Raw genomic sequence first — 24,577 nt, 5'->3', positions numbered from 1 at the left:
GCATCAAGCCACCAGTACAAACACAGGATGAGGCTGTATTCAGACAGTCAGCAGCAGATGCGTATTTCATCCAGCGCATTCAAGTGCTGCCTGTTAACGTGACCTAACGGGAAATCACGGGGCCCAGGTGAGACACATTACTGCTCAGGCTTCTCTCTCCCCTCTCTCCCCCCTCTCTGAGCACAGAAGTGCCAAAACAAGCTCCTAATCAGAGACAACGTTAGGACTCGCTGATTGAGAGAGAGGAATCCTAACGAGCACTCACGGCCCCTCCAGCCAGCTGCTGCTAGCCCCCCAGCAGTTAGCATCACCGAGCCATGAGTTCCCCAGACAGAGAGCCTTGGAAAGCCTCTTCCAGCAGAGCCAAACTCTGCTCTCCCCTCCACTGCTCGCCACGCAGCAGCTGTATCATTCTGCAGCCCAGGTTGGGCTGTGCAAGAGGAAAAGAGCCACCTTCAGCTTCCCATGCCAACAAATGCGCTATCAGCTCCATCCCTCAGCCTCAGGGAGCAAGTTCTCGTGGGCTCTACACTTGATGAAGAGAAAGGCACCTGCAAAGGCAGCTTCTTGGAGAGGACTTTGTTGCCATTGCCCTCACGTGGCACATACCCACACGCTCACTTTGTCCCAGCTCCACGCCGCGGCTCTGGCACGCTGCAAACCACTGGCTGGGAAAAAAAGAGCGAGCGCTCCTCGGCTTCGTTATTTGCATTCATCTGCTTTTCCATAACACAGAGATTTCCAATTACATTATTTACAGCAATCTGTTGTCAACTCCCACATTCAGCACTTGAGGATGAAGAAAATTAAAAGGCAGTGAAATTGCCGTTCGGAGCTTTGTTTCCGGAATAGCAAAATGTATTGCACCTCTGACCCCAACGTTTCTCAAGCTGCAGTGGCTGCCAGCCTTCAACGATTTATCATTCCCCTCTCAATCAGGCCTCTTTTTTTCCTGGGGCTCTATTCTAGAGGACACTATTTTGAGGCTAACTGCTTGCTACCACCCCCCAAAATAATATGCTAGGCTATTGATGAGTTCTCTGAATTGCAAACAGGTGCACATCACTTCGATTCAATCCAGAGTCACCCAAAATAAACACTCCCCTCCATCAGCACGGTATTTTGCCAAGAAATCATCATGCCAGGCAGGAATAACCCTGGGCTATGCTGGTTTATAATGTTCAAAATGGTACGAGTGTACATGCGAAAAGGGAAGCCCTGGGGGCAAAAAAGGGAGGAGACAATTCCATTCTTCCAGCACGGTAAGCTTCTTCCTCTGCATGGTTTATTTTGATAAACCAAGAAATGCAGCCAGCCATGAAAATGTCATTTAGCGGAGAAGAAATTAAAGGGAAAGTGAAGCAGAGGGGGCAAATTAAAACTTTAGCAGGTCCCTGATAGCTGACATGCTCTTTCATATTTGATGGGGTTTAAAAAAAGCTATTTATCTCCCCCCACCCTACTTTAACTGTTTTCATTATCACTACAATTTTGGATGTGTCAATTCAAATGTAAATGTGCATGAACGCTTCCAAGAGGATTTTAATTACGATGATAGCATCGCTAATTATGGATATATAAAAAATATATATATATATAAAGTGGTAATTCAGGGAGGCGCTTTGCACAACCTGGTGGTATCAGTCAAAACAAGACTGTGCAGAGAGTTACATGGGCGGGCAGGGATCTGACACAACGCCGCAGGGCAGAAGGTGATGACAGAGTTCAGCCACACGCCACTGATTCAACGTGGGCACTGCTGCCCAAGCTGTTCTCCTGCTCACGTGCCCTGCCAGAGGCCTGGCAGCAGGGAATCGTTCCTGCTTTATACCTGTCACTACAAACCCATGGCCAGCGTTTGCTGCAGTCAGGGATCAGCCTCCCCAGTCGTGCCATGGGATTTCATGTGCATGCACTACCAGGCCTGCTCCAGAGAGGATCAGCCCACTAGCCCTCCACGTTCAGTCTCCAGGAAGGCCACACGAGATGCCAAGCCGAGGAAAGCAATGCAGTACGTCAGGGAGGGAAGAAGGAAGGTTCTTGCCCTTGAAAGTAAATGCGAGCATGACTGAATTTGCTCCTAGTCTCACTTGCATAAGCAATAAAACACAATCCACACCTGTTTTAACTCCACCTCACTCAGAAGATGTAAAGGAAAATGTCCACAGAAACCTGGAAGAACAAAAGTGTTTTGTTTTTTTTACAGTAGGTGCCTCTGTAAAGAAATGGGACAAGTGCTATCTCCAAAAAGCCAGTCCTGGCTTAAAGCAGATCAGGTCTATCTTATTTCAGTAGGAAGAGATGCGCTTATCATGCAGGGGTGTCTGCTGGCCCTCGGGGATGTTTCCTTTGCCTGGAGAAGCACCCAGGCTCTGTCAGGTCCCAGAGATATTTTAGTACCATACTTTCCTCCTACCACATCTCTGGCAGCTCAGAGACCCCCACCCTGCAGACACACAGCACGCTGGGCAGCCCCAGCGTTGCCAAACACGCTGCTTTGCTTTTGGATGCTTGGGACGCAAGCAGCAGGCAGAATCCATTAATCACCTCCACTCTCCAGCAACGAGACAGTGTCAGAGCAACTTGCTGCTCATTGCTATGCAGCACAGCCTTCCCAGCGGAGGTTTTCAAGGAAACAGAAAGCAGCAAAGAACACTTCTGAGTGGCTGAGGCTGGGATTCCCGACGGGATCTGTGGGCATCAAGCATTCAACCTCCACTGAAAAACTGATGTAAACAATAGCTTGCTCCTCGGTCTTCATTTTGGCATAGGCACACACGGACGATTTACTCATGACTGAAGCCAGCACAGATTTTGTCCACACAGCAAAGGAGCAAAGAAGATGACTACACCACTACATTTTCAGTAAAATTTCAAGCTTATGGGGATAAATAATACCAAGGGGAATGGAGGGATGAGAGCTTTAGCACGTGTGCACGATGCTGCACACTTTGGCTGTTAGCTGCTGTATGTGAATGTCCAACCCCACCACGCTGGCTTTACATCCTGGTGGACCACAAGACTCAGTTGCTCACTCAGTGCACAGCAGGGGTTAAAGGGGACAATGTCAGTCCCAGGCTCTTGTCCCAGCCAGACGATACTCATTAACTCTAGCCAACATCATTTAGTCCACCCAGGTTTCTGAATGACCTCCTGATCTCACTTCACTGCCTGGCAGTCTCTCGGTAACAGAGTTGAGAGCTTCATAAATATCATGCCCAAATAGCTAGGGCAGTGGTTCAGAAAATTACAGATTGCAAACACGGCCCTGACGCGGCAGGAATCACCTACCTTGGAAACATCACATCTCCTCACACCTGCTGGGGGCTCACATCTCTTCCTGGCAGGGAACACCACACCAATTACTGCCACCTCCGCGCCAGACCAGCATCAGACACTCACCCACGAGAGCTGGACAAGGCCAGGGCCCTGAGCACAGCCATGCAAGCTGGGAGGCACTGCCTGAGCTCTGCAGCCTGGGACAAGCCTGCTTTAAGCATGCACTTCATTAGCATGGGCTAAAGGAGAGCTTTGCTTCATTACCGTGCTGTGCATTGAGAAAGGGCAAGAAGAAAGGTGAGAGTGGCTGCTGGTGATGTTATTGCATCAACACAAAGGGTTTGGGAGGGTTCCTGAAGCTTCCTGTCTGGATCCCAGGAAACAAAACTGGACCAGTACCCACACATCACGTACATCTCTGGTCAGAGCACCAGCAAGCACCACCACAAACAGGAAAGGAGACAGACCCGAACAGACCTTTAAACGAATCAAGAATAAAAAATAAAGATGAAGTTTAGGGTTGTGAGGTAAGATGAGGCTATTTTTTTAGGTAGTCTCCGAGGGAAAGTTCCATCCATTTTCATTAGAGAAGCACGTCGGCTGTATCTCAGGACTCACAAAGAGAGGGATCTCTGAAGGTTACCGTTCCCTCACACACTGACTGCACGTAACACTTACTGGACAGGTTAATGTTCTTCTCTGTCCAGTGACCATGGCTCCTCATTATTTTTATAAGAAAAAAAAAAAAAAAAAGGCAATTATACATTGTGGGATGAGAAAAAATACAAGAACAGAAAAAAAGAAATGAAGTCAATCTCAGCCCCATACCCATCTCCCCACAGGACATGGAAACTGCCTTGACCTGCCACACTCTCCACTTTGGGACTACTGTCTGGATTTCAAAACACCTGGATGATTCAGTGCATCAAATTATTAGCAATAGCCAGAGAGCTCGAATGCTCTCTGCCTGCCGTAGTCGCATTGCCACTCAAAAATTACAGACAGCATCCATCATCTTACCCAAACAGGAATTTTGCAAGTACCCGCACACAGATAATCCCCTCCTACTTAAAACCCAAGCAACGCTAAATCTCCACAACTAATACAAAAACATTCACCATCTCAAACACCTGCAGAAACGCTCTCACTGCACTTCCAAAATTGATGGATCTAGCAGAGCACCCAGGTTTCACAGTTGGTTGCAGTGGTCAGGAATAGCTGCACTGGATTGATGTTCAAGGACCACAAGCAAAAGCTCAAAATAAATTGATGGGAACAAGTGAAAGTCCCTCTGTAATCACTGAACAAATTCACCGGCTTCACAGCACAGCAGCAAGCCTGAAGTTGGTGGATGCTGGCTGGCAGACAAGAACTGAGGCAGGCCATTACTTTTTGCAGTGTAAAGTCAAGGATAAAGGATACAAAAATTTAGAGACCTGCATCAGAAGTCTCACACGCTGGCAAGTTATGGGATTTGACAGGCAGGGGGAGGGGGGGAACAGAGTTAAAAGCTGCAATCCTGGTTATTTTTAGAGGGACAAATATTGAAGCTAGGCTATAGATTTCTCTAGCTGTATTAAAGAACCAGCGTTAGCCAAGTTTATTTGCCACAAAGCTTGGAGGAAAACAGCAGCAAAAGGTAAGTCTCCTTACAGCCATAGCTAGAAAACAAACAAACAAACAAAAAACAATACAGGCTAGAGGGGCTGTGTTTTTTTTTTTCCCCTCCATAACATCACAAACTAAAGTTATCACCATTGTGAGCATCAGCTGAGCCTCCCAAACCCTATATCCAAACCCCCCACCCCATACCCAGGCAGAGGGAGGAGCCCATGCACACGCAGCACAGACACAGGGCAGGTGGCTGAGTGCTGCTGAGCCCCTTCTCTCCACAGTTAAATTTTACCTCTCTCTGTTCGCTGCAGATCTTGCACAACCAAAGGGGGCGTTTCTGGGTTCCAAAGGTTTCTATGCCACATTTGGTGCAAACTTTCTGAAACAAGGAGAGAAAAGAAAAGGGTGGTGTGAGCAGCTCCCCACAGCCATATAGCCTCCAGCAAAGAGGTTGAGAAGCATCTGTCCCAACAGTTCTGGTTTGCTTTCCTTACCAACATTAAACATGGCACAATTCTGTTATTTATCCCAGAGATACGTGGATCCTAAGAAGCTGCTTCAGGTCTATAAGGATGTTAAAACAAAGGCAAATCTATTGCACGGTCCCTGACTCCAGGGTGACAAGAGAACTGGACAGCGCAGATCAAGCCACACAACAAACAGGTATTTCTGGAGTGTTTTTTTTTTTTTTTAATTTTATTTTATTTTTTATTCTTCTAAATCCGAAAGCCCAGTCACCGTGGCACAGAAAGCAGCTGTAACCAAGCACAAAATGAGTGCGAGTTTGTGCAGGACTGTAAATCCTCCCCTCCCTTCCCTCACACACGTTGCCTGAAACCCCACGGCTTCCCCTCCATTTCGGCCAGCGCTTGGCAGCTATTGATTTGTGGCTGCTTAGGAAGCGGGCACGACCGTGCCTACGTGCACGTTTCCTGAGCAGAATGCTTGATAGCACCACACGGCATCCATCCCTGCACAAGGGAGCTTCCACGTCTCCGCTGGCATTACAAGCCATTTACAACCCAAATCACCTAATTTTATATAATGAAGCTGATGGGTATCAGGCTTGGCTTGCAGTTGAATTAGAAATGGGACGAATGCTTTGATCCTCACAGAGAAAAATCCACTCACAAGAGGGCCCTGGAGAGCAAAAGCTTGCTTAGGGAGACAATTTACTCCCCCCAGCTGGGTTTCACCCCTCTCCCCACCGAGGCTGCTCCCCCTATAAGCCAGGAGCTCTGCTCTGCGGGATGAAGGCTTGGTGCTCACTTTGCCCTCAGTGCCCACGCCTGGAGGAGGAGAGCAGCAGAAAGACAGTACCTGAGGAATGGCTTCACTGCATGAGCAAACACACCCAAATATTTCGGTCAGCGCAGCCCAGAGGCAGAGCTCTCGGTTCTGCTAACAGCTCAACAGATGGCTTTTGTCAAGGCTTTTGCTCTGTCTGCATCCCAGCGGGCACTTTAATGGTTTTTTGGCTGGGATGCCTACAGGTTTTCAGGAAGGGCAGAGAAATAAGAAACAACCTGTTTGGTCTGGTGCATATCGATATTCAAGATGGTGCTACCCAAGCCAAGAGGGACTGCAGATGCAAGCAGCAGATAGTGCCGCAGTTAGGAGGCACCTTCTGAAATGCACCAAATTCTCCCTTTCTGAGACCAAAACCTGAGGGAGTAACTCAGTCGTAAATACCCTCAGAGATCCCAGTCCCCACATATAGCACATTCAAACACTCCCCCTAGTGGAAATTTCCCAACAACTTTCCTCCTAGCCATAAATTTTGAAAGCTCCAACACAAAACTGGGCTCTCTTCCTCCCCTTCCCTGCAGACTAGCTGGGAAATCGAGCATCACCCACAACCCCTCAGAAGACATAAAAATCAAAGATGCTAAACACAGCCCTGTTTTTCATTAAATACAAGATATCTTTCTTCTCCTACTTCTATTTCACCTTTTATACATGATCCTGATACCCTCTGCATGGTAAATTGCACATTATGCTTCGTCTGACTACTGCTATTGTTAACACGTCTATATTTGCATACATCTTTGTCTTGCCATAATGCATTTATTTCTAAGATAATAAAAACCAATATTAAAATCATTCTTCATTTTGACCTATAAATGCTAAAACAGAAAGTGGCACTTAGGAAATCCATCAGGCTCCAAGAGCTATAGAGCCTCTATTCAGCAGAAGGGACTTGCAGAAGGTAAGTCCTCTGCTATATTTCAGATGTATCGTTACAGCAATCCCTGTTATTGAGCTAAAAGGGCCGCAATGACTTTCCAATGAGATGGTAACAGAGCAAAGCTAGCAAGAAAAATATGAACTTTAAAAATCCATAATTCCCTGACAAGTCATTGCTTATCGCGTTCAACACTGCACAAGTGATGGATATCCCTGGGGACTGGGGACAAGCTTAAAGTAACAGCCCCCTCTGTGTGCTCTGCTGAGGGATTGACTGTTTGTGGGTTCACACCACTGCGTTACAAAGCAGGAAGGGGAAAAGCCCAGGGCACCCACTCACCATTGCCCTGAGCTCGCACACGGCTGAGAAGCGCAACCAAGCTGAAAGCAGCTGCAAAACGCACACTGGGAAAAACAGGATCTCACCTTAAGTCAACCTCAGTGTGAATCCGCCTGAACTGTCCAACAGACTAAAAAGAAAATAATGAAAAAAAAAAAACCTACCCCAAAACCAACTAAACAAACCCAAGAAGAACCAGTTCTTCTTTGGGTCTTTCTGGTTACAGCCCCCCAGGAGCCTCAGGCACTCACAGCCTCACTAGCTCTAGGGGTTATTCCTGCAACTGCAAAGGGGCAGAGCAGGGCAGGGTCTGCAGCAGCTTTGCCTCCACGTGCTAGCGTGCGGGGCTTGCAGGAAGGAGGTTAGGAAGTGCTGCAGCACCATGACCTAGCTGGCTTCAGACAAGGTGAGAGCAGAATCGCCAGGGGAAGGAGGCAGGAATACAGCACATCCTGTTATTCTGCATGCTTGAAATGCAGGAAACAGCTAGCCGCCTCCTGTCTGCCAGGCAGCCCTTTATTGTCCACAGACACGTCTGCACAGAGCCCGTGCTCCCCTCTGAGAGAGTTGCCCTGCAGCTCCCCTTTAAGCCAGACCCTTCAGATACTTCCCAGTATCTTCCCGCTGCCTCCTTTCCCAGCCCTTCCTAAAAGAATCACAGAATTTCTAGGTTGGAAGAGCTCCTTTCCTCTGGCTGAGGACCCAGGGGTTCAGAAATGTGCATTCACCCTCCCAGTCACTGCCTTACCAGCGATCTCTGGTATAACCCCTGCCTTGGTCGAGCTGCTTCTGAAACAGGAGCTGATGGAGAAGCTCACTGCACAGCCAAGGCAGCTCCCTGAGCATGGTGGAGGGGTGCTGGGCCCTTGGTACTGCCTGCAAGACCTGCACCTCACCAACTCCACCAGCGCCAGCATCAGAAGGTTCTCCATCACAGCCTGCACAGCTGCTTAAGCACAGAGCTGCCAGCACACACCCCTCCGTGGTAAGGTGTGGGATTTACTCAGTGCTGCCCTGCAGACTCCATGGGACAACTCTGCAGTGATGGGGTGGGTGGCACCAGCAAGTGTCCCCTTGGCTCTGGTGCCCAGCAGGGACACCAGGCTGCTCCCTCCCACCCTGACACCAGTCAGAAGCACTCCTGCACCCACTGGTACCCTCACCTCTCCCCAGGCACCGCTCTGAGCACTCGCACAGACATCTCCCCAGGGAAGGATGGGCTTCAAGTGCAGGAGAAGCAGCCTCCCAGCAGAGGGAGGATAAGGTGGTTGCCTTGGAGATCCTCATCTCCGCAGCAATGCAGTTTAACCCCTGCTTATCGGGGAGCCCAGACGAGCAATAATCATCCCACAGGGATGTAGGATGTTATGTAGGACCTACACATTACGTAGGTCTCCCTACATGCCTGTGCTCCCTTCCAAACAACACCTGTGCAGTCCTGCCAATGACACACACAGTCACTGATGCACAGGGTAATTTATGTATCATCGAGGTTGGAAACCTTACACTGGTTTGGAACTTAAAGATGGGTTTGAGTCCTCTGTAGAAACATGTTACTGGAACATCTAAGGGCAGACCCTGCGGGAAGGAGCAGTAAAGCACACAGACACTTCTATAAGTGCCTCTGACGGATGCACATTTCTGCCCTTTCTCTGGAACCCCAGTATCTACCCGGCTGATGCACACCATCTCAGCAGTAAGTGCAGTTTGGGCACTTTAGGATCACAAGGAATAAATTAAAAAAAAAAAAAAAAAAAAAAAAAAAAAAACTGGGGCTTGACAGCACCAACCCAGTCAAGCAGGGCCAAGATAAGTTAACTCTACAGAGCGATCTCCCTTCTGAGAGCCCCGGTGGCCTTGCCTGGACAGATCTGCTACCAGGAGCAGGCAGGAACCCCTGTGAGCAAACCCACCTTTTTGCAGTCCTGACAGAAGACCGAGGTGCTCCCCAGCAGCCCGAGCAGCTCCCCGCAGAGCAAGCACTGGGAGAGGCCGTTTCCCATCGCGTTCTTTCTCATGTTCTCCAGCCGCTCCACCAGGCGCCTGCAGGGAACAAGGCCAGGCAGAGGTCACAGCAGGTCCTTGGGCACTGCCACAGAGCCATTCTGCAATCTCAGATCTACAGGAGGAAGCTGTGCCAAAAACCTGCAGGTGTGTGCTCCAGGCTCAGCCTTCCCGTGCAGTTCGGAGCCCCTTGCTGGGACCGTATGTACCCTCGTTTCAGCCTCTGCGCTCAGTGTTTCCTAGTAGCTGGCTCTTGGTCTTCAGGGAATAAAACCCCTGTCAGTCCATCTGCTGGTGCTCACCGAGACCAGGATAAGCAAAACTGGGAGCACCACTGGCAGGCACAGCTCAGCCAGTGGGCACAGGGCAGACGGCTCACAAGAAAGGCACCCAGCACCCTTCAGGAGCTCAGTGCCACCTCAGCAGCACGGTCTCAGCACAGTGATTTCCTGCCTGGGGAGCAGGAAAAGGGTTCAGTGCTCAGACCAGGGCAAGTCAGCACACGGAAAGGGCAGAGAAGTTAGACAGTGAGACCTGCCAAGCCCTGCTCTGTTTTCACATGCACTCCCTGAAAGCAGCACTGCAGGCATGCGACTTACATCTCATTAGAAGCAGGAAGGCCAGACCGAAGCCATCAGACCAAAATGAGCCTGGCTACGGTACAAGAATGCCAGCAACTACCCCCTGCTTCGTTCGACAGCCTGCTTGGAAGACAGGAAGCACATATTGTATGCACAACGTCCACAGCAGCAGGACCACGGAAGGGAAGGAAGGAGGGACAGGCGATTCGGATGGGAGATGTGGAGGGCATGCAGAGCGAGGCTGCTGTCGTGAGATCGCTGCGAGGCCATTGTCAGGCATCGTCTGTCGGGGGGGAGGATGACAAACAGCCAAACATTTCTCAGAGGCAGCAACCAGCCGCAGCCACGTGGCTCGGTCCTGTTATCCTTGCATCCCCCTTCTCATTAGTGCTAATGTCCCACCAGCCAAGCCCCGCGCTGCGAGGAGGGCAAGGTCTGTTTGGAAGAGGCACTGCCCGCGGTGCCGAGGTCAGACCGCACAGCCAGGCTGAGCCATCGTTACCGGATTTATGATCCTTGACTTCAGCACAAGAGAACCCCCTGGAGTTAACACAGGCATTTCGGAGAACGCTTCAGCAGGGGAACAGCGAGGCTGTCGCTGTGCACAGCTACACCAGCACAGGAGCCACCAGCCCCTCGGGGTCGCTGGCTGCTTCCAGGGCTGCTGGGGTCCCCCACACAGCACACAAACATCACTGCTCGTCCTCACCAGCACTAACGTGCACTGTGCAGGGACAGAGCAGAGCACAGGGGCATGGAGCTGGGCCTGCTGGGCTTGGGCTGGGAGTCACCGAGGCTTCGTGCCTGGTGAGCATAAACCCTGCTGGGAAATGCTGCAGGACAGCCAAACTCTCCTGCTTTAAAGACTGCCAGTGCAGGTCAAGCACAGACACAGCCGAGGCCAGATCTCCAGCAGGACTGAAAGCAAATAGAAATCTGCAGCAGCAAAAAGGAGAAGGATGCCTGTAAATCAAATAATTCAGGCTAACAAACCCCATCCAGAGAACTCAGCCAAGTGGAACACAAACCCATTCACTGCTCCAGGCAAAATCCCAGGGGGCTGCTGTGGACAAGGGAAAACCTAAGGCGCTGCCAGGAATGGTCTCTGAGCTGTGCCGTCCACCAGCACTGGGTGCAGCTGCACAGCTTGGCATCTCCCCAAGACTCTTCCAGAGCCCGTGGGGCAGCTGCCTTAGCACAGGCTGCATTTACCAGGGACTGTGTCAGTGGCTGCAACCACAGAAGTCCCAAGGCTCAAAGAAGGCATGAGAAAGGCCTGCGACGTGGGAAGAAAGAAAAAACTAAATTACATCCTTCCTAACGTTCATCACCTCCAAACAAGCAACATGGGAGGGGGAAAAAAACGACCTAAGGGATGCTCTGACTGATGGAGGCTGAGCTCAGGCAGCCAGGAGAGCCACTTCTCCATCTGCTCTGACCTTTCCCTCTGAAGGAAGGGGACAAACGAACGTGACTGTACCCTATGCGCTGCTGCTCGACGACGTCCAATTTCTCTGCCTTGCGGATGACTTCCAGAATGACCTCGAGTTCCTGCGGGCTCAGAGCCTGCATCTTCCTCTGCTTCTCCGTCTGGAACGTGTGCACTGACCAGCCCGTCTGGAGCCTGCGGGAAGGGGTGGAGGGAGGAATTAAGTTGTGAAAGGAAAGCACAAAACCCCTGCCCCGTCCCACAGGCCAAACCTGCCCGGCACACGGGGTGTACGCCAGCCTTCCATCAGACAAGCCTGTTCCCTGGCTAACACCCACAGCGGGGGTCTCTTCTCACTGCCCAGCCCACCACAACACTCCTCCAGCAGCAATGAGCGCTGCTCCTCCTTCCCTGCCCTTTCATTTCCCTCTACAACCCAGTTTGTATTTTACCACTCCATGTCCTCCCTCCATTTGACTGTCCAAAATGAAATCTGCTCCCCCTAGGGCTAGGCTGCCTCCGGGGTGTCGTTGCAGAGATGGTGCTGATGCCAGACACCACAAATGCCCTGCAGCGAGTCCAGAGCACAAGGAGTGCCTGCACCCTCCTCCCTCCAGATCCCGTGTTCCTAAGGGCCTCAGTTCAAGCACACAAATCACCAGGCATACCTGGGAATAAACAGAAATTTGGAAACTTCCTCCCTTGGTCTACCCCAGGCCTGCAGGAACACTGTGGCAAGCCACTTCCCTCCGTGCCTGTGTAGAACAGCTGACATTTCTCCTCAGCTCGCTTGGGGACGGGAGGGAGCTTTCACAGCTCAATTAATTACCATTCAGTAGGGGTTTAGAGGTCACTGGATAAAGTCACGCTTGCCAGCAGAAACCAGGGCACAATCAGGCACAGCTGTTTTAATGAGGCTTTCAGGTGAAGGCAGGGGAAGTGGCAGTGGCACGCACCGCTCCCACTCAGCCAGTGCCCCCCTCTGACACTGGGTGATCCCATATTTTCCATGAGCCTGCAGCAGGCTGACCCCAGAGATTCAGCCAGGAGCAGAGGTGGCAGGGACAGAGCACTGGTTGCCGGAGAAGGAAAGCATCCAAGAAACAAATGCAATTCCAGTGCTTGACTCACCTCCATCCCCTTGTCTTTAGGTCATGCGGTAATTGAACTTCAGTGGAAAACGAGATCAAATGACAAGTTCCTAAAACAAAGGAGCTCTGGCAGCTGGGGGATGCTCTCCATTATATATAGGGTGGTGCAGAGATACAGCCTGTCTCCAAGCCCGTCCTTTCATCCCAGGAAGGGCTGGTGGGACAGACTGATGGACTCCCAGAGCACCAAGCCCCAGCTTAGCAGGCTCCTGCCCCATCCACACAGCTCACCCCGACGGTGCAGAGGGGTTTGTGTGACAGGCAGCAACTCCTGCCTCACAGCCAGGCTGCGGATGAGGCTGCTGCCCCACAACACTAATTGGAGGCTGGAAGGAGAGGATGGAGACTCACTTGGCACGCAGAGCCAGCTGCCGGTCATTGGGGCACATCCACTGGCCCGTCCCGCTGCCAAAAATCGTGTCGGCCATGGCACTGGGCTGGGAGGAGGCAGGGGTCACACCTGTAAGAAGCAAACACCAGCATGAAGTGCAGCAGGGAAGCCCAGGGCAGCGCTTGGCACAGCCCCACCAGTCGTCCCCAGGGGATGCTGTTCCCAGCAAACACGACGGAGGTGATCTGCCGGCGTCACGCTCGCTGGAAGCAGACTGACTCGCACCCACAGACAGCAGTAAAAACATACCATCATCCTCATGAAATATAAGCCAATAAATACCTTCTGATACTACATTAAGACAAGGCTGGAAGTTTAGATTTTATGGCTCTGAAAAAAAGGCCGCAGACTCTGTCAGCTCCATTGTAATTTCTCATTTCCAACCAGAGAAAAGTGTTGTTTGCAAGAACAATCTCTGCCCCATCACCTCTGGAGCCCTAGTGCTGCAGTACTGACAGAGAAAGCCACTCTAAAGGACACAAAGAAGCTACAGTTGCTGGGTTTTTACCTCTTAATGGGGTAACAAACAAAAGCCCACGCGACAATCAGAATGAATAGTGGCAAGTCACTTCGTTCATTAAAACTGCCTCCATAATAGCCTGATATTTATAACTACAGCCTACAATAGCAGCTTGTTTGCATTCGCTGATGTTTAAGACAGCACCTCTTTCAGCAGATCTCCTACTGGGGCTCCTGTAACCAGCACAGTCACACCAGTGATCCCCCACGTTTGGTGACAGCTTCACCGTGAGCCGCCTGCCACATGCTCACGGGAGAAATGCATCCCCAGAAGGGACAGCCTCAGCCCTATCAGGAGCTCAAACCAACGGGAAGCACCAAGGGACAGAAGCAGCCAAAAGATTTCAGCAGAGGCAAACCCAGTCTTGATGCACCAAGCTTTCTTCCAGCTGGAATTGCTCTCCAGCAGAGCAAGTGTCTCATGAGCCTTAATGCATAAATTTCTAGGTATTAATACTTACCTTTCCCAGAGCAGACATTTGCCAGCTTTGAAACCTTACCTGCTGGGCAGAGATAACGTGCTTAATGCTGTTTGGCAAACACAAATCAGATACAATAGCAGGCAACTTATATCACCTGCCAACAGTGCAGTAATTCCCAAGAAAACACATGTTGCAGTCTCAATTCACAGCACACTTACCCCGGTGCTGCGGTTCAGCGTGCTGCACCTCCGCCTGCTATCTGCTGCCGACACACAGAGCCTTCTGCTTCTCTGCCAGGCGCAGAGGCTTCGCAAGCTGCACGGCCTTGGCCTTTTTATACTCGGGCAGCTTGTGCAAATCAATCTCTCCCCGCACTGAGCTCACATGTGCCACATGTGCCGCACTCGCCCCCCAGCGCAGAAACGCTGACCCGGGCTGCAGCACTGGCAGCTATCCCCTGCCAAACCCACGTCAGCCGCCAGCCAGGGTGGCTGCAAACCACAACCCGGCAGCCTCCTCTCCGACCATCCAGCTTCTGGAGAGCCTGAAAACCCAGCTCTTCCACTAGGCAGGAGGGAGGAGGAGGAATTCCAGGTGAGGCACAGACTTCTTTCAGTGCAGGGGACAGCCGTGTAAATCAGGTGAAGGCTCCAGCAGCTCGGCCTGACTACAGCAAAGCGAGGCAGGGAGGAGATGGCATGCTGCAGGAAGGTTCAGCATAGAAAGAGGTCAAGGCAGGAAAGACAGAGAGTTGTCACACAGTTTTTTAAACATTTACTACATTAGCTAAGGGGACCGCTCTTGAAAGGCATCATCCCTTGATGAAATCCTTGAACTCTGGCATCTTCTATTTACCAGATACTTTCCTTGCTTTCACACACGCCTGCATTTCCATTTCGTACTAGGACACCTCCTGCTCTTGTCAGCCCCTTCGTGATCTCAGGCGGGGACAGAATGCAGTCCCCACATGTCCCACAGCAGCTCACACACCTGGGAGCGATCGAGCATTAATGGCAAAGGAACACAGAAGCTCCTGCCCCCAGGCCAGTGTTAGAAGAAGAGAGAAGCTAAAATTTCACACAGCACAGCCGACCCGGGATTTTTCAGAGATTTTCCGAGCCTGTGATGCGTTGTTACAGGATTATATGCACATTTACCCCCCACACAAATGCATATATTAAATTACTCCTCAGCTGTACCACATTCTCCTCCCTCCCACTCACGCACACCTGAAGAAAAGCACAGCCCACACAATTGATGGCCACTGGCAAGGCTGAATGCATACAGCCAGACCGACGTGACCAGCACTTGGCAACTGTGGGATGTTTATCCTAGAACCCAGAGCTGGAAATCTGCCCCACAGCATGGCCAGGGCAGAGGAGTTTGCTTTGCCAGCAGCTGTGCCTTCAGGGTGGACAACAGCGCTGAATCCATCCACCCCTCCTCTGCAGAGCTTTATCTGCTCTAACAGAGCTGAAGGCAAGTCAGAATAGAGCACATCAGCTAAGCATTTTTCTCAGGAGAGACCTAACCACATTCTCCAGCCTCATACCACAGTGCGCTTTTCTCAGCATGACTGAACAAAAACAAGCAATGTCATGCTCTTTTGCCTCTTGTTACTGAGCATACGCTTTCTGTTCTCCACCATTCCCTGAGCAGCATCTGCAAAGAGAGAGGGAAAACAAAACAGCCTGGAGATCCATCATATCCCCAAGCAGTCTTCAGAGAGATTATTCCCTAAAATATTTACAGGAGCATTTTCTTCCCGCGGCAGCGAGTATCTGCTGCTCCCTCTGATGTACCCTGGCATTGCAGACGGCGTTGCACCTTTGCCTCTGGAAAAAGATCAGGGTGGTTTGACACAGGTACCTCCAAGAAGGCAACGAGAACGCCATAGGACTGCAGGCCATGGTCTGCTGGGGTGGAAACGGGAGCACTAACAGGGCTGGAAGGAAAGGAACATCTTGCACGGCCCCAGGACTGATGGCAGAGAAACGGTACCAGGAAGACATGAAGCACCCTCCCTCTTATCTCTGTACAGGACAAGAAGTACGGGGGAATCAGCCTCATCAGAAACACCGAGATAGCAAAACCCCAGCAGGCTGAGGAGTCATTTCTGTGGGCTGTGGTGAAACAAACAGCCCCCTCGCAGCCAGCCCTCGCTGTGTTAACTTTCAGAGATGCTGCAATCAGCGCCCACCTCCCTGAACATCCCCTCCCTGTCCTCCTCTCCTCTCCCCAAGGCAGAGAGCAGGGAAGCAGCCGGTCTCCAGCAGCGAGAGCAGGAGAAACCCACAGCTCTTGGCACTGCCACAGGTACACCACATACAGAACAGAGGGGCAGCGCAGGCACCGAGTGGTACAGACAGAAACCTTCCTGCTGCACGACTCTGCTTTTCACTCGAATTAAGAACTACGAGGGAGCCCTTGTCTTGCTGGTACGAAATGACCTGCTTGAACAACCCTCCACCTGTTCGCTCCTTTCCTGCGATGGAGGAAGCCATGTGAAACAAAACCTCATTAAACCCGAGTCCACCTGGCTGTGCTTGGCAGAGGAGCGGTGGGGAGCGTGGCAGGGAAGGAGCACTGCCCTGCCGTGAGCCAGGAGCGGCCCGGGGACGCGTAGCTGAGCTCAGCTCTGCCTGCAGCTCTAACAGAGAGCTGCTTCTGCTGCCTCCGTGACGAGACCTGGACCAGCCAGAGAACAAAGTGTCTGTCAGCAGCACCTCAGTCTGCGAGGGGAAATCTTCCAGCAAGGTCGGAGAGGAGGGAAAAGCAGCAGGGTCATGCTGGTGGCTTGGTCCTGCAGCCCTGCGTGGTGACCACAAGGCAGTGAAGGAGGAGGCCTTTCCCCCAGACAGCCCCCACTGAAGAAGGCAGTACTGCAGACACAGCCCTGTCAAAGCACTTCAGGCCCTTCTGAAAAAACAGCCTTTCACAGCCCAACAGCAGCCTCAACATAACCCATCCTTACCTGAACAACAGCGAGGAGCCTTGGCAGGTCATGCCAAAGGTTCAGTGAGCACGGTGGCTGCTATCTGACCAGCCCCAAGAGCAGATACTTAGAGAAGAATAGAAGAACAGAGCAGAGCACAGCAATACTTTCCCAGAACATCCTCCCAACAGAGATGCCTGCATCATGCACTCCCTGAGCCAGGCTGTAGCTTTGTATTTAACACCCTTAACACTCTTCCGTCCCAAATTTATCCACTTGTTTTTCCAGCTCATGTACACTTTCAGTGCCGTCTTGCTACGCTGAGCCCCTTCCCTGCTCCACCTCGAACACATTTTGACAGTACCTTGACTGCACCAAGGCTAAAAACCGAAGGGTCCCGTTGACATTGAGGCAGTCACTGCAGCAGGCACCAGCTCCTCACGGCAGCAAAGGCACGGCTTGCACGAGCCCTCCTGCGGCTGGGCTGATTACAAGTACCCACGAAGCATGAATCCCTCGGAGCCCTGCAAAAAAAAACAAAACAACAAAAACGTCCTACACAGCCCCATAAGGAGCTCCCCAGCCAGCTTTCATTTGCCTGGTTATTTCAGCTAAGCAGCTCACGCCTGTATTAATTTGTTTTTATAGAAAATTAATTAGGCTTTTTTTTTTTAAATACTTCATTTAAAAAAAATAAAAATTACACAGTTGGCCAGAGCCGAGCTCCCGATCTGCGAGCCGAGCGGTGCCGGTGTAATTAACTCGCCTGCTCCGAGGGCTGCACTTCCCCCAGGACTCCCCGCTCGCATCAGGTGCCGTTCTGGCCTCGTTTTCCTTTTAGCTGCTGCTCCCTCAAAGACACAGCGTAATTACTCTCTGCTCCGCACACCAGACCCCATTAGCCCCGGGAAACCTTAGCAACTAAGCGAGTGCTTGCTCTCGTTGCTATGACAGGGGATCAGCGGGGACGGAGGGAGATAAGGGCAACCCAGCGCCTCCCGGGAGGCGAGGGAAAGGCTCTTGGTCTTCCCCTCATGTGCTGAGGATCCTCGTGCCACTGCTGTATTTCAAAGCACGCGGCTCTTCCAGGGGGACAGAGCAACCCCTGGGGCTGCAGGAGCGTGGCAGAAGACACGTAGGTCACTCTCAAGGCACATGAAGTCTCAGAGTTGCCACTGTACAAGCGCCAGCCTGAGTCGGGGCTGTACTCAGGCCCACATCCAGCAGTCCCTCAGCCATCCCGATGGCCAGGAGCCTGCTGCAGGCACGGCTACTTCCCAGGGGCTCATCAGGAAGCCAAGAAGCCCTCGCCCTGCTGCTTTTGGAAAGGGAGAGAGACAGCTGGAGCACGGTAGCAAGGGGATTTGTGCAGTGTCTCGCTGTGACAAGTCCCCGCCATCAGTGCCAGCCCTTTGCAGCAGACGGAGAGCCACGCAACACAACCTGATCTGACTCGACTCGTGCCTCTGCGGCTTGGGCCAACAAAGAACACGCAGCATCCAAATAAGCACCACAAAGCCTTGGCAGGCTTAGGGACAGCGTTTAAGGAACACACGGAGACACTTGTTCCCAGTCTGTCCCATCACGATGGCTCAATCCAAGTGCCAGTGGCACAGTGAAGACCTCATTCAGGGCCATCTCTTGGGTTCTGGCTGGCCCAGCTCAGATGAGCACAAACCAGTCTCAGCACATGGAAAGGGAGAGAAGTGTTGTTAGCACGTAAGGCTAAGTGGGAAAAGGAGAAAGTGGGGATGAAGTTTTTTGGGAAAAAAAAGAAGGTTCCCATGCACCAGAGCTGCTTCACAATCCTAGCAGCAGTGGCAAGAAGCCGAAGTGCTTTAAGACGGTGCTTGTTAAAGAGATTATAAAACACAATGCCCTGGAGGTCCATGCCAGTCCTCTGAGTGGGAAGATAAAATCAGCTCTACAGGAAAACCGACATACGGTACCAACAAGCCCGTATTAATGAGAGGCACTTATTAGCACAGCTACTTGATCTATGGTGAGCTATAAAGAACCAGTTTTTGCCCTAGCAAATCAGTCTTCTGGCTCCCCAGCACCCTGCAATGCTGGGGAGGGAAGCCAGCGCTGTTCCACCTGCCAAGGTGTATCTTTATTTACCAGACTTTGGCCTCGGTTCCTTCTGATCCCCAGCCAGGCAGGTGCTCTGCACCAAGTGAATAAATAATTCATGAAGGCAGCAGGCTCTGCTCCCTCTGACTCACCTTCTGGGGCAGGTTGATCTGGCGTAGGCCTCGAGAGAAGCAAATTAGCATCTAAATGGCTAATTAGAAAGACTCCTTTCGCTATTCTGATATGTTAAAAAGCTCAGGAGGCCTTATGTGGCGGGTGGCTGGCAGGGTGGAATCGGCACCTCCCAGCCTCCAGAGAAGCATCAAGTTTCTTAGAAAGAATTGGACAGAGAAGGGAAATGCTGAGCACAGGCCAGCATTTGTCCAGGAATCCCTTGCAGGAGAACCCCGTGCCAGCCTGCTCCGCTGCTATAACCTCAAGTGAACCAGGAACAGCACTTCCATGGCCGGCAGAGAGACGGCTGCTGCGCGGAGCCTCGCCAAAAACCTGCTTTGGGCACAGCTCTGAGCCGCAGCGCAGCCATCCTACCTGGAGGGTGACAATCCCATTCTCAGCACCCCGAAGCCTTAGGCATCCCGGGAGGCGTTTGAGCCACACGTGGGCACGGCAGCAGCGACTCCACGTCCAGCCCTGTTGCTGGTACGAGCAGGAAGGAAGCCGTGGACTTTGACCGAGCTGCAGCAGCCCCAACACCCCGCACGCAGCAGGGCTCACTGGTGCTCGGCAGCACTTCCCAGAACCACAGGGAGCACCCACCCGAGGGCTGCAGGATGGATCCACGTGGCCGCTCCGTGCCAGGCACACGGCCCAGCTCACCAGGACTCACCAGGACTCACCACCTCCACGAGGTTGAGCACGTCCAGCCCGGCACCGCTCGCTTCTTTCCCCTGTGCCTCTGCCACTTAACGCTGGCTTCACCTGGCTGGGGAGCTTCCAGCACCGCACCCTCCAAACGGAGAGCCCTGGGGTGTGCTAGGGGGTGCGAGGTGCTCCCAAAATGGATCTGCGGTGTTCCCAAAGAGCGTGCTGGGCTACCCAGTGGGAAGGGACCGGGAACCTTGAGCCCCAGCAGCCACCCGGGGCCACCTGCCCTGAGCTCCGGGGCAGGGCACGGCGGGGCTGAACGGGACAGAGCCCCACCGCCCTCCTCTTCCTCCTCCTCCTCCTCCTCTCCCTCTCCCCCCGGTACCCACCTGCGCCTCCGCTGCGCTCCCGCACCGAGCCCCGGAGCCGCCCCCGGGCGCGGCGGAAGCGGAGCCACCTGCACCGCCCGGCACCGGCCCCCCCCCCCCCCCCCGGCCGGGCACCCCCTGGCGGCAGCAGCCCCCGGACAAACCCCGGACAGACCCCGCGGACACGGCCCCGAACGGGGAAGGGAGCGGGGTGAGTCCCTGCTGAGTTACCCGGGGGGGAGAGAAAGGGACTGGGGATGGAGCGAGGGGCGGGAGGAAGGGGAGAGGATGGGAAAGGGGGAAAAAAAAACACGCACGAGGAGGAAAAACACAAGGCGAGAGCTGAATAGAAAGAAACAAGCACTGAAAGCGAACAAAAAAAAAAAAAAGAATGGAAATGCAAAACTGCATGCAAACACGCAGCCACGCACAGAATGCCCAAAACAAAAAAACAAGACACAAAACCAAACAAAACACACACAGGCACACGAAAATCCCCAAGCAGAACCCACAGGAAAACAAAGCCACAGAAAACACAAACAAAACCACCCAAACAAACAAAAACCAAAAAAACACAAAACACACAAAAACAACAACAACAAAGCAAACCAAAACCCCCAAAAAAACAGCAAACCCAACAAACAACTAATAATAATAATGATAATAATAATAATAATGATGATGATGATGATAATAATAATAATAATAAACAACACTCAGCAAATTTAAGAGCTGTGGGCCAAAATCTGCACACATGACCCTAACACAACAGGCACTGGCTACAGAAGGTGGCCTGGGACCAGCAGCAAAATGTGGCTTTGGGAGGAAGGTGCAGGTGCAGGGTTAGTGCAGGGAAAAACCCCAATCACCACTGAATGCTGTGCTGCCTGCAGCGGGCTCACTCAAGCCGGGTGCTCCCAAATTTACAACTGGGGAAGCAAGCTAACCACCTCCAGTCTTCCCTGTGATGGGGAAATGCAGCCACGAGGACCATGCAGTTGCTCCATCTGGAAGCCACAGCACTGTCAGGGCAGGAGGACAGGGGTTTGGGACCCACGTGCTGCTCTGGGCAGTGGCGCTGGCTGTGTGTGACGCTGCTCGAGTGGCTCTGTGCAACCCTGAAGTGCCCAGGGGGCTGTGGAGCAATAGGTGTCCCCAGAGAGGGCAGAGATGCTTGTAAGGAACTGCTGTGACGGCTGGGGGTCTGCTCCTCACTGTGCCTTGGAGCAGGAGCACACCACAGTAGACAAGACAGGCCCTTTCCTAGGCTCTGAGAGTTAAAGTGATGTTGGTTCCGTTTGCCCTTCCTGCCAGGACTGCTGCGAGAGGTCTCCCCGTGTCAGCAGAAGCTGGGTCCCCTCGAAGGATGGCACGGACACAGGGCAGGATGGGGTGAGCCGGGCTGCTCCTCTCACCTTAGCACGCAGGGACCTGCATGGCTCTCCTGCTCTCCACAGCTGCTTCAAGCCCACTCCCTCATAGTTCATCACTGTAAAACTTGTCTCGCCTCACATTCTGAAGACTCTCACAAATGCTAATTACTGCCAGAGAAAGAAAAAAAGAAGAAAAAATAAATCTTCAGTCCGTGCTTTTACTGCCTGCTCGTAAAAAGCCCAGCAGCCCTGCAAGCCCCCCCCCCCCATCCCTCTGTGTGTGCCTCATGGAATAAGCTTAGGCAACCTAAATTAACTTTTACGTAAATCAAGCTCAAGTCTGAGTATATGCTTTGCTTTCTTTTGGGGTTAGGCAAACGCTGAAAAATATATTAGAGGAAGCAGTGTTTGCATTAATACAGAGCCTGTATTTCCATGGAAGAAAGCGTTTGAAGATGACGTTTCACACCAGGGTACTCCTCCACACAGTCAATAACATAAATAAATTAAACACACGGTTCAGCCAACTTCAGGAAAAAGATAAATTACCTTATTTAGCAAGCCGTACTGGCAAGAACAATAGGCACAGGAAACGACACACATCGCAGAGCCTGTATCCATTCTGCTGTCAAATCAGCTTGTCGAGATCCCCGCAGAACCACGGATGCTTCAGAGTCCGACTGCAAAGCTGGGCCTTGAGAGCTGCAAGTCACAGGGAAAAAATATGACACTGCATAAAAAATTTAGAAAGGCTAAATATGAGTTTTATCTTGATAGCACGAAGTCAATTTTTAATACACTCATCTCTCAGAAAGCCAGCACTTCCAATTCCACCCAAGGAACCCTTCAAAATCTCTCTTTTATCGATGATGGGTTTCACTGAATTATTCACCAGCCCACAGCTGCCAAAGGTTTTAGCTGTACACACGACCAGGACTGTAGTGGGCAGCAAGCTGCTCCTGCAGGGCTGTCAGCGACGCTGTCAGAGCACTGCAGATGCCCCAGCTGATGCTGGCCAGCACTGGCACCTTCCCCTGCAACCCTCGGGCGGGCTCAAAAGACCCTGAGCAACCCAAAGCCAAACCAGCTGATTGCTCACCTCTGAAAGGCCACCTCCTGGGGACAGGCAGCCAGGAGGTGTCACACTCAGGGGACATTTGGTGCTCCCTTTCTCATCACCCTAACTACTCCAGCCCCGTTTAGCTGCTTTGCAATTCACAGCAAGGAGCCCAGGATTTTTATTTTTTTTCCAAGCTACTGTTACTCTGATTGTAATTATTCAGTCCTCAGCAATTCAATTTGTACTTGTCCCTCTAATTATTATTCCTAAGCAAAAAGGTCAACAATTCAGTGACTAATCTGGCAAAGAAAAAAAGGTCTATAGAACACACCTGTTCAAGAATATTTAAGACAAAGGAAAAGTTTAAAAAATACTGATGCTTCATAGCAAATTAAGGTACTTCTTTACCCATTTTGAAGACAAATTCCCCACTCTGATCCAATGTTTTTTTTTTCACCTGCATGAACACATCTCAATTCTAATTCTCATTTCCCTGTTCAAGGTAAGTTCACAGCATCAGCTTTAATATTCCACAAGAAGACTTCCATGTTCACCCCAGCAGCCGCAGCAGGAGGTTTATCATGGTCATTACAGCGCATTACAAAATGATGCTTATTGGGGTTTTAAGCATTTATTTATGTCCTAATAAAATATACATTACATCTGTGAGGATCTACTTTCTGACATTGTCTTAGAGGGAGCTTTGCATTGAAGGCTTGCCAAGTTTCTTGCTTGTGTCACCAGATCTATAGACTTGCTTAAAGAATGACTAACTTTTCCAGTCAGGATATAGGGCATGCTCACACTTCTCCCCTCAGAGGCACTGGCCTGTTGCATTATCCAGGTTTGGCACCAAACTGGGGTCATCGTAACGGCCCTGTCTCACCTGAGGAAACAAGTACAGCACTGCCTTCACTTCAGGTAACGCTCACAATGTGGGCAAGCTAAAACCAAAGAGGACAATGAGAATATTCAAGCAAACTGAAAGATAAATCTCACAACCCTTACACCTACAGATCAGCTCTACTGCTTTAACACAATTACTTACTGGCAAGGGTTGCAAATTGGACTTTATCTTATGAAATCATGCAGTATTTCCTTTTAAAATATATATGCCTCCAAGACACAGTGAAACTCTCAGAGGACAGTGGAAAGTTTGTTCTTCGTATTTTTCATGTGAATTGCGTGCCCACCCACTAAGACTGGAGCCTGGCTTAAACAGAAAAGGTGAAGGAAGACGAAAGGCACAGAGAGGAGTAAGGGGGTGTGGGATTTGCCTGGGGACAGTGCACCTTCAGAATACACTTACCTGTGGCTGGAGAACACCTTGCCACCCCTCTGCCTCTCAGCCAACCTCAGCAGGGGCAGATTAAGCAGGGAACGCTGCTGATGGTCCTGCCTGTCCGACATGCCTGGTATCAGAAGATGAGTCGTCTTCTGTGTGGACCATGCCAGCCATGACCACTGGGCTCTAATTTGGCTGGAAAGTCAGATTTTGGCATAATAAAATGAAGGACAGCCACCATTACCAACAAGTAATCCCCTTTTCTCAGCCTGCAAAAATATTACACTCACTTTTCAGCCTGGATGAATTATTTACATCCCATCACTGCCGTTCCTGTTTGCCTTGCCTTTCTGCCCTGTGTCACCATCCCTTTCATCCGCACGCACGCTCTGGAGACCTGCTGGCTGCTGTACAGCATTAGTAATAACCATCACTGCAAAATCCCTGCTGTTGACACTTTGAAATCAGACCATTAGCTGCAGTCGGAGAAGTGCTGCCTGCAGCCCGCGGAGCCGCCGTGGGAGCAGCCTCCTGGGAGGCCGATTTCATCACAACCTGTCTGAATGCAGCTGCGAGCATCTGCCAAATTTCACATCTAAATAGATCAGAAGGAGAGAAGGGAAGAGGCAGAGAGGAAAGGGGGGAAGGCAACAAAACCAGAACTAAACCTCCCATTATACCCAGGGGCAGGAGGACAAAGAAGGCGGTGCATTACTTCAGTGTCTGCTGCAAAAGAGCCTG

The 24,577-nt window shown here is 51.4% G+C and overlaps 1 protein-coding gene across 1 annotated transcript in view; it reads right to left on the bottom strand.

The window, feature by feature from the left end:
- RPH3AL (rabphilin 3A like (without C2 domains)) overlaps nt 1–13,013 on the bottom strand; it is a 28,216-nt gene extending 15,203 nt beyond the window's left edge. The window contains exons 1-4 of the mRNA XM_032201216.1: nt 12,937–13,013; nt 11,486–11,629; nt 9,334–9,463; nt 5,186–5,272 (exon numbers count right to left, since the gene is read on the bottom strand). Of these exons, the coding sequence (XP_032057107.1) occupies nt 5,186–5,272; nt 9,334–9,463; nt 11,486–11,629; nt 12,937–13,013 (438 nt within the window). The remainder of the gene's footprint in view (nt 1–5,185; nt 5,273–9,333; nt 9,464–11,485; nt 11,630–12,936) is intronic.
- Nucleotides 13,014–24,577: the final 11,564 nt, after the last annotated feature.

Source organism: Aythya fuligula, chromosome 20, assembly GCF_009819795.1.
Source record: "Aythya fuligula isolate bAytFul2 chromosome 20, bAytFul2.pri, whole genome shotgun sequence".
Taxonomy (NCBI): Eukaryota; Metazoa; Chordata; class Aves; order Anseriformes; family Anatidae; genus Aythya; species Aythya fuligula.
The sequence above is the reverse complement of the archived record's forward strand: the minus strand, read 5'-3'. Positions and strand labels throughout refer to the sequence as shown.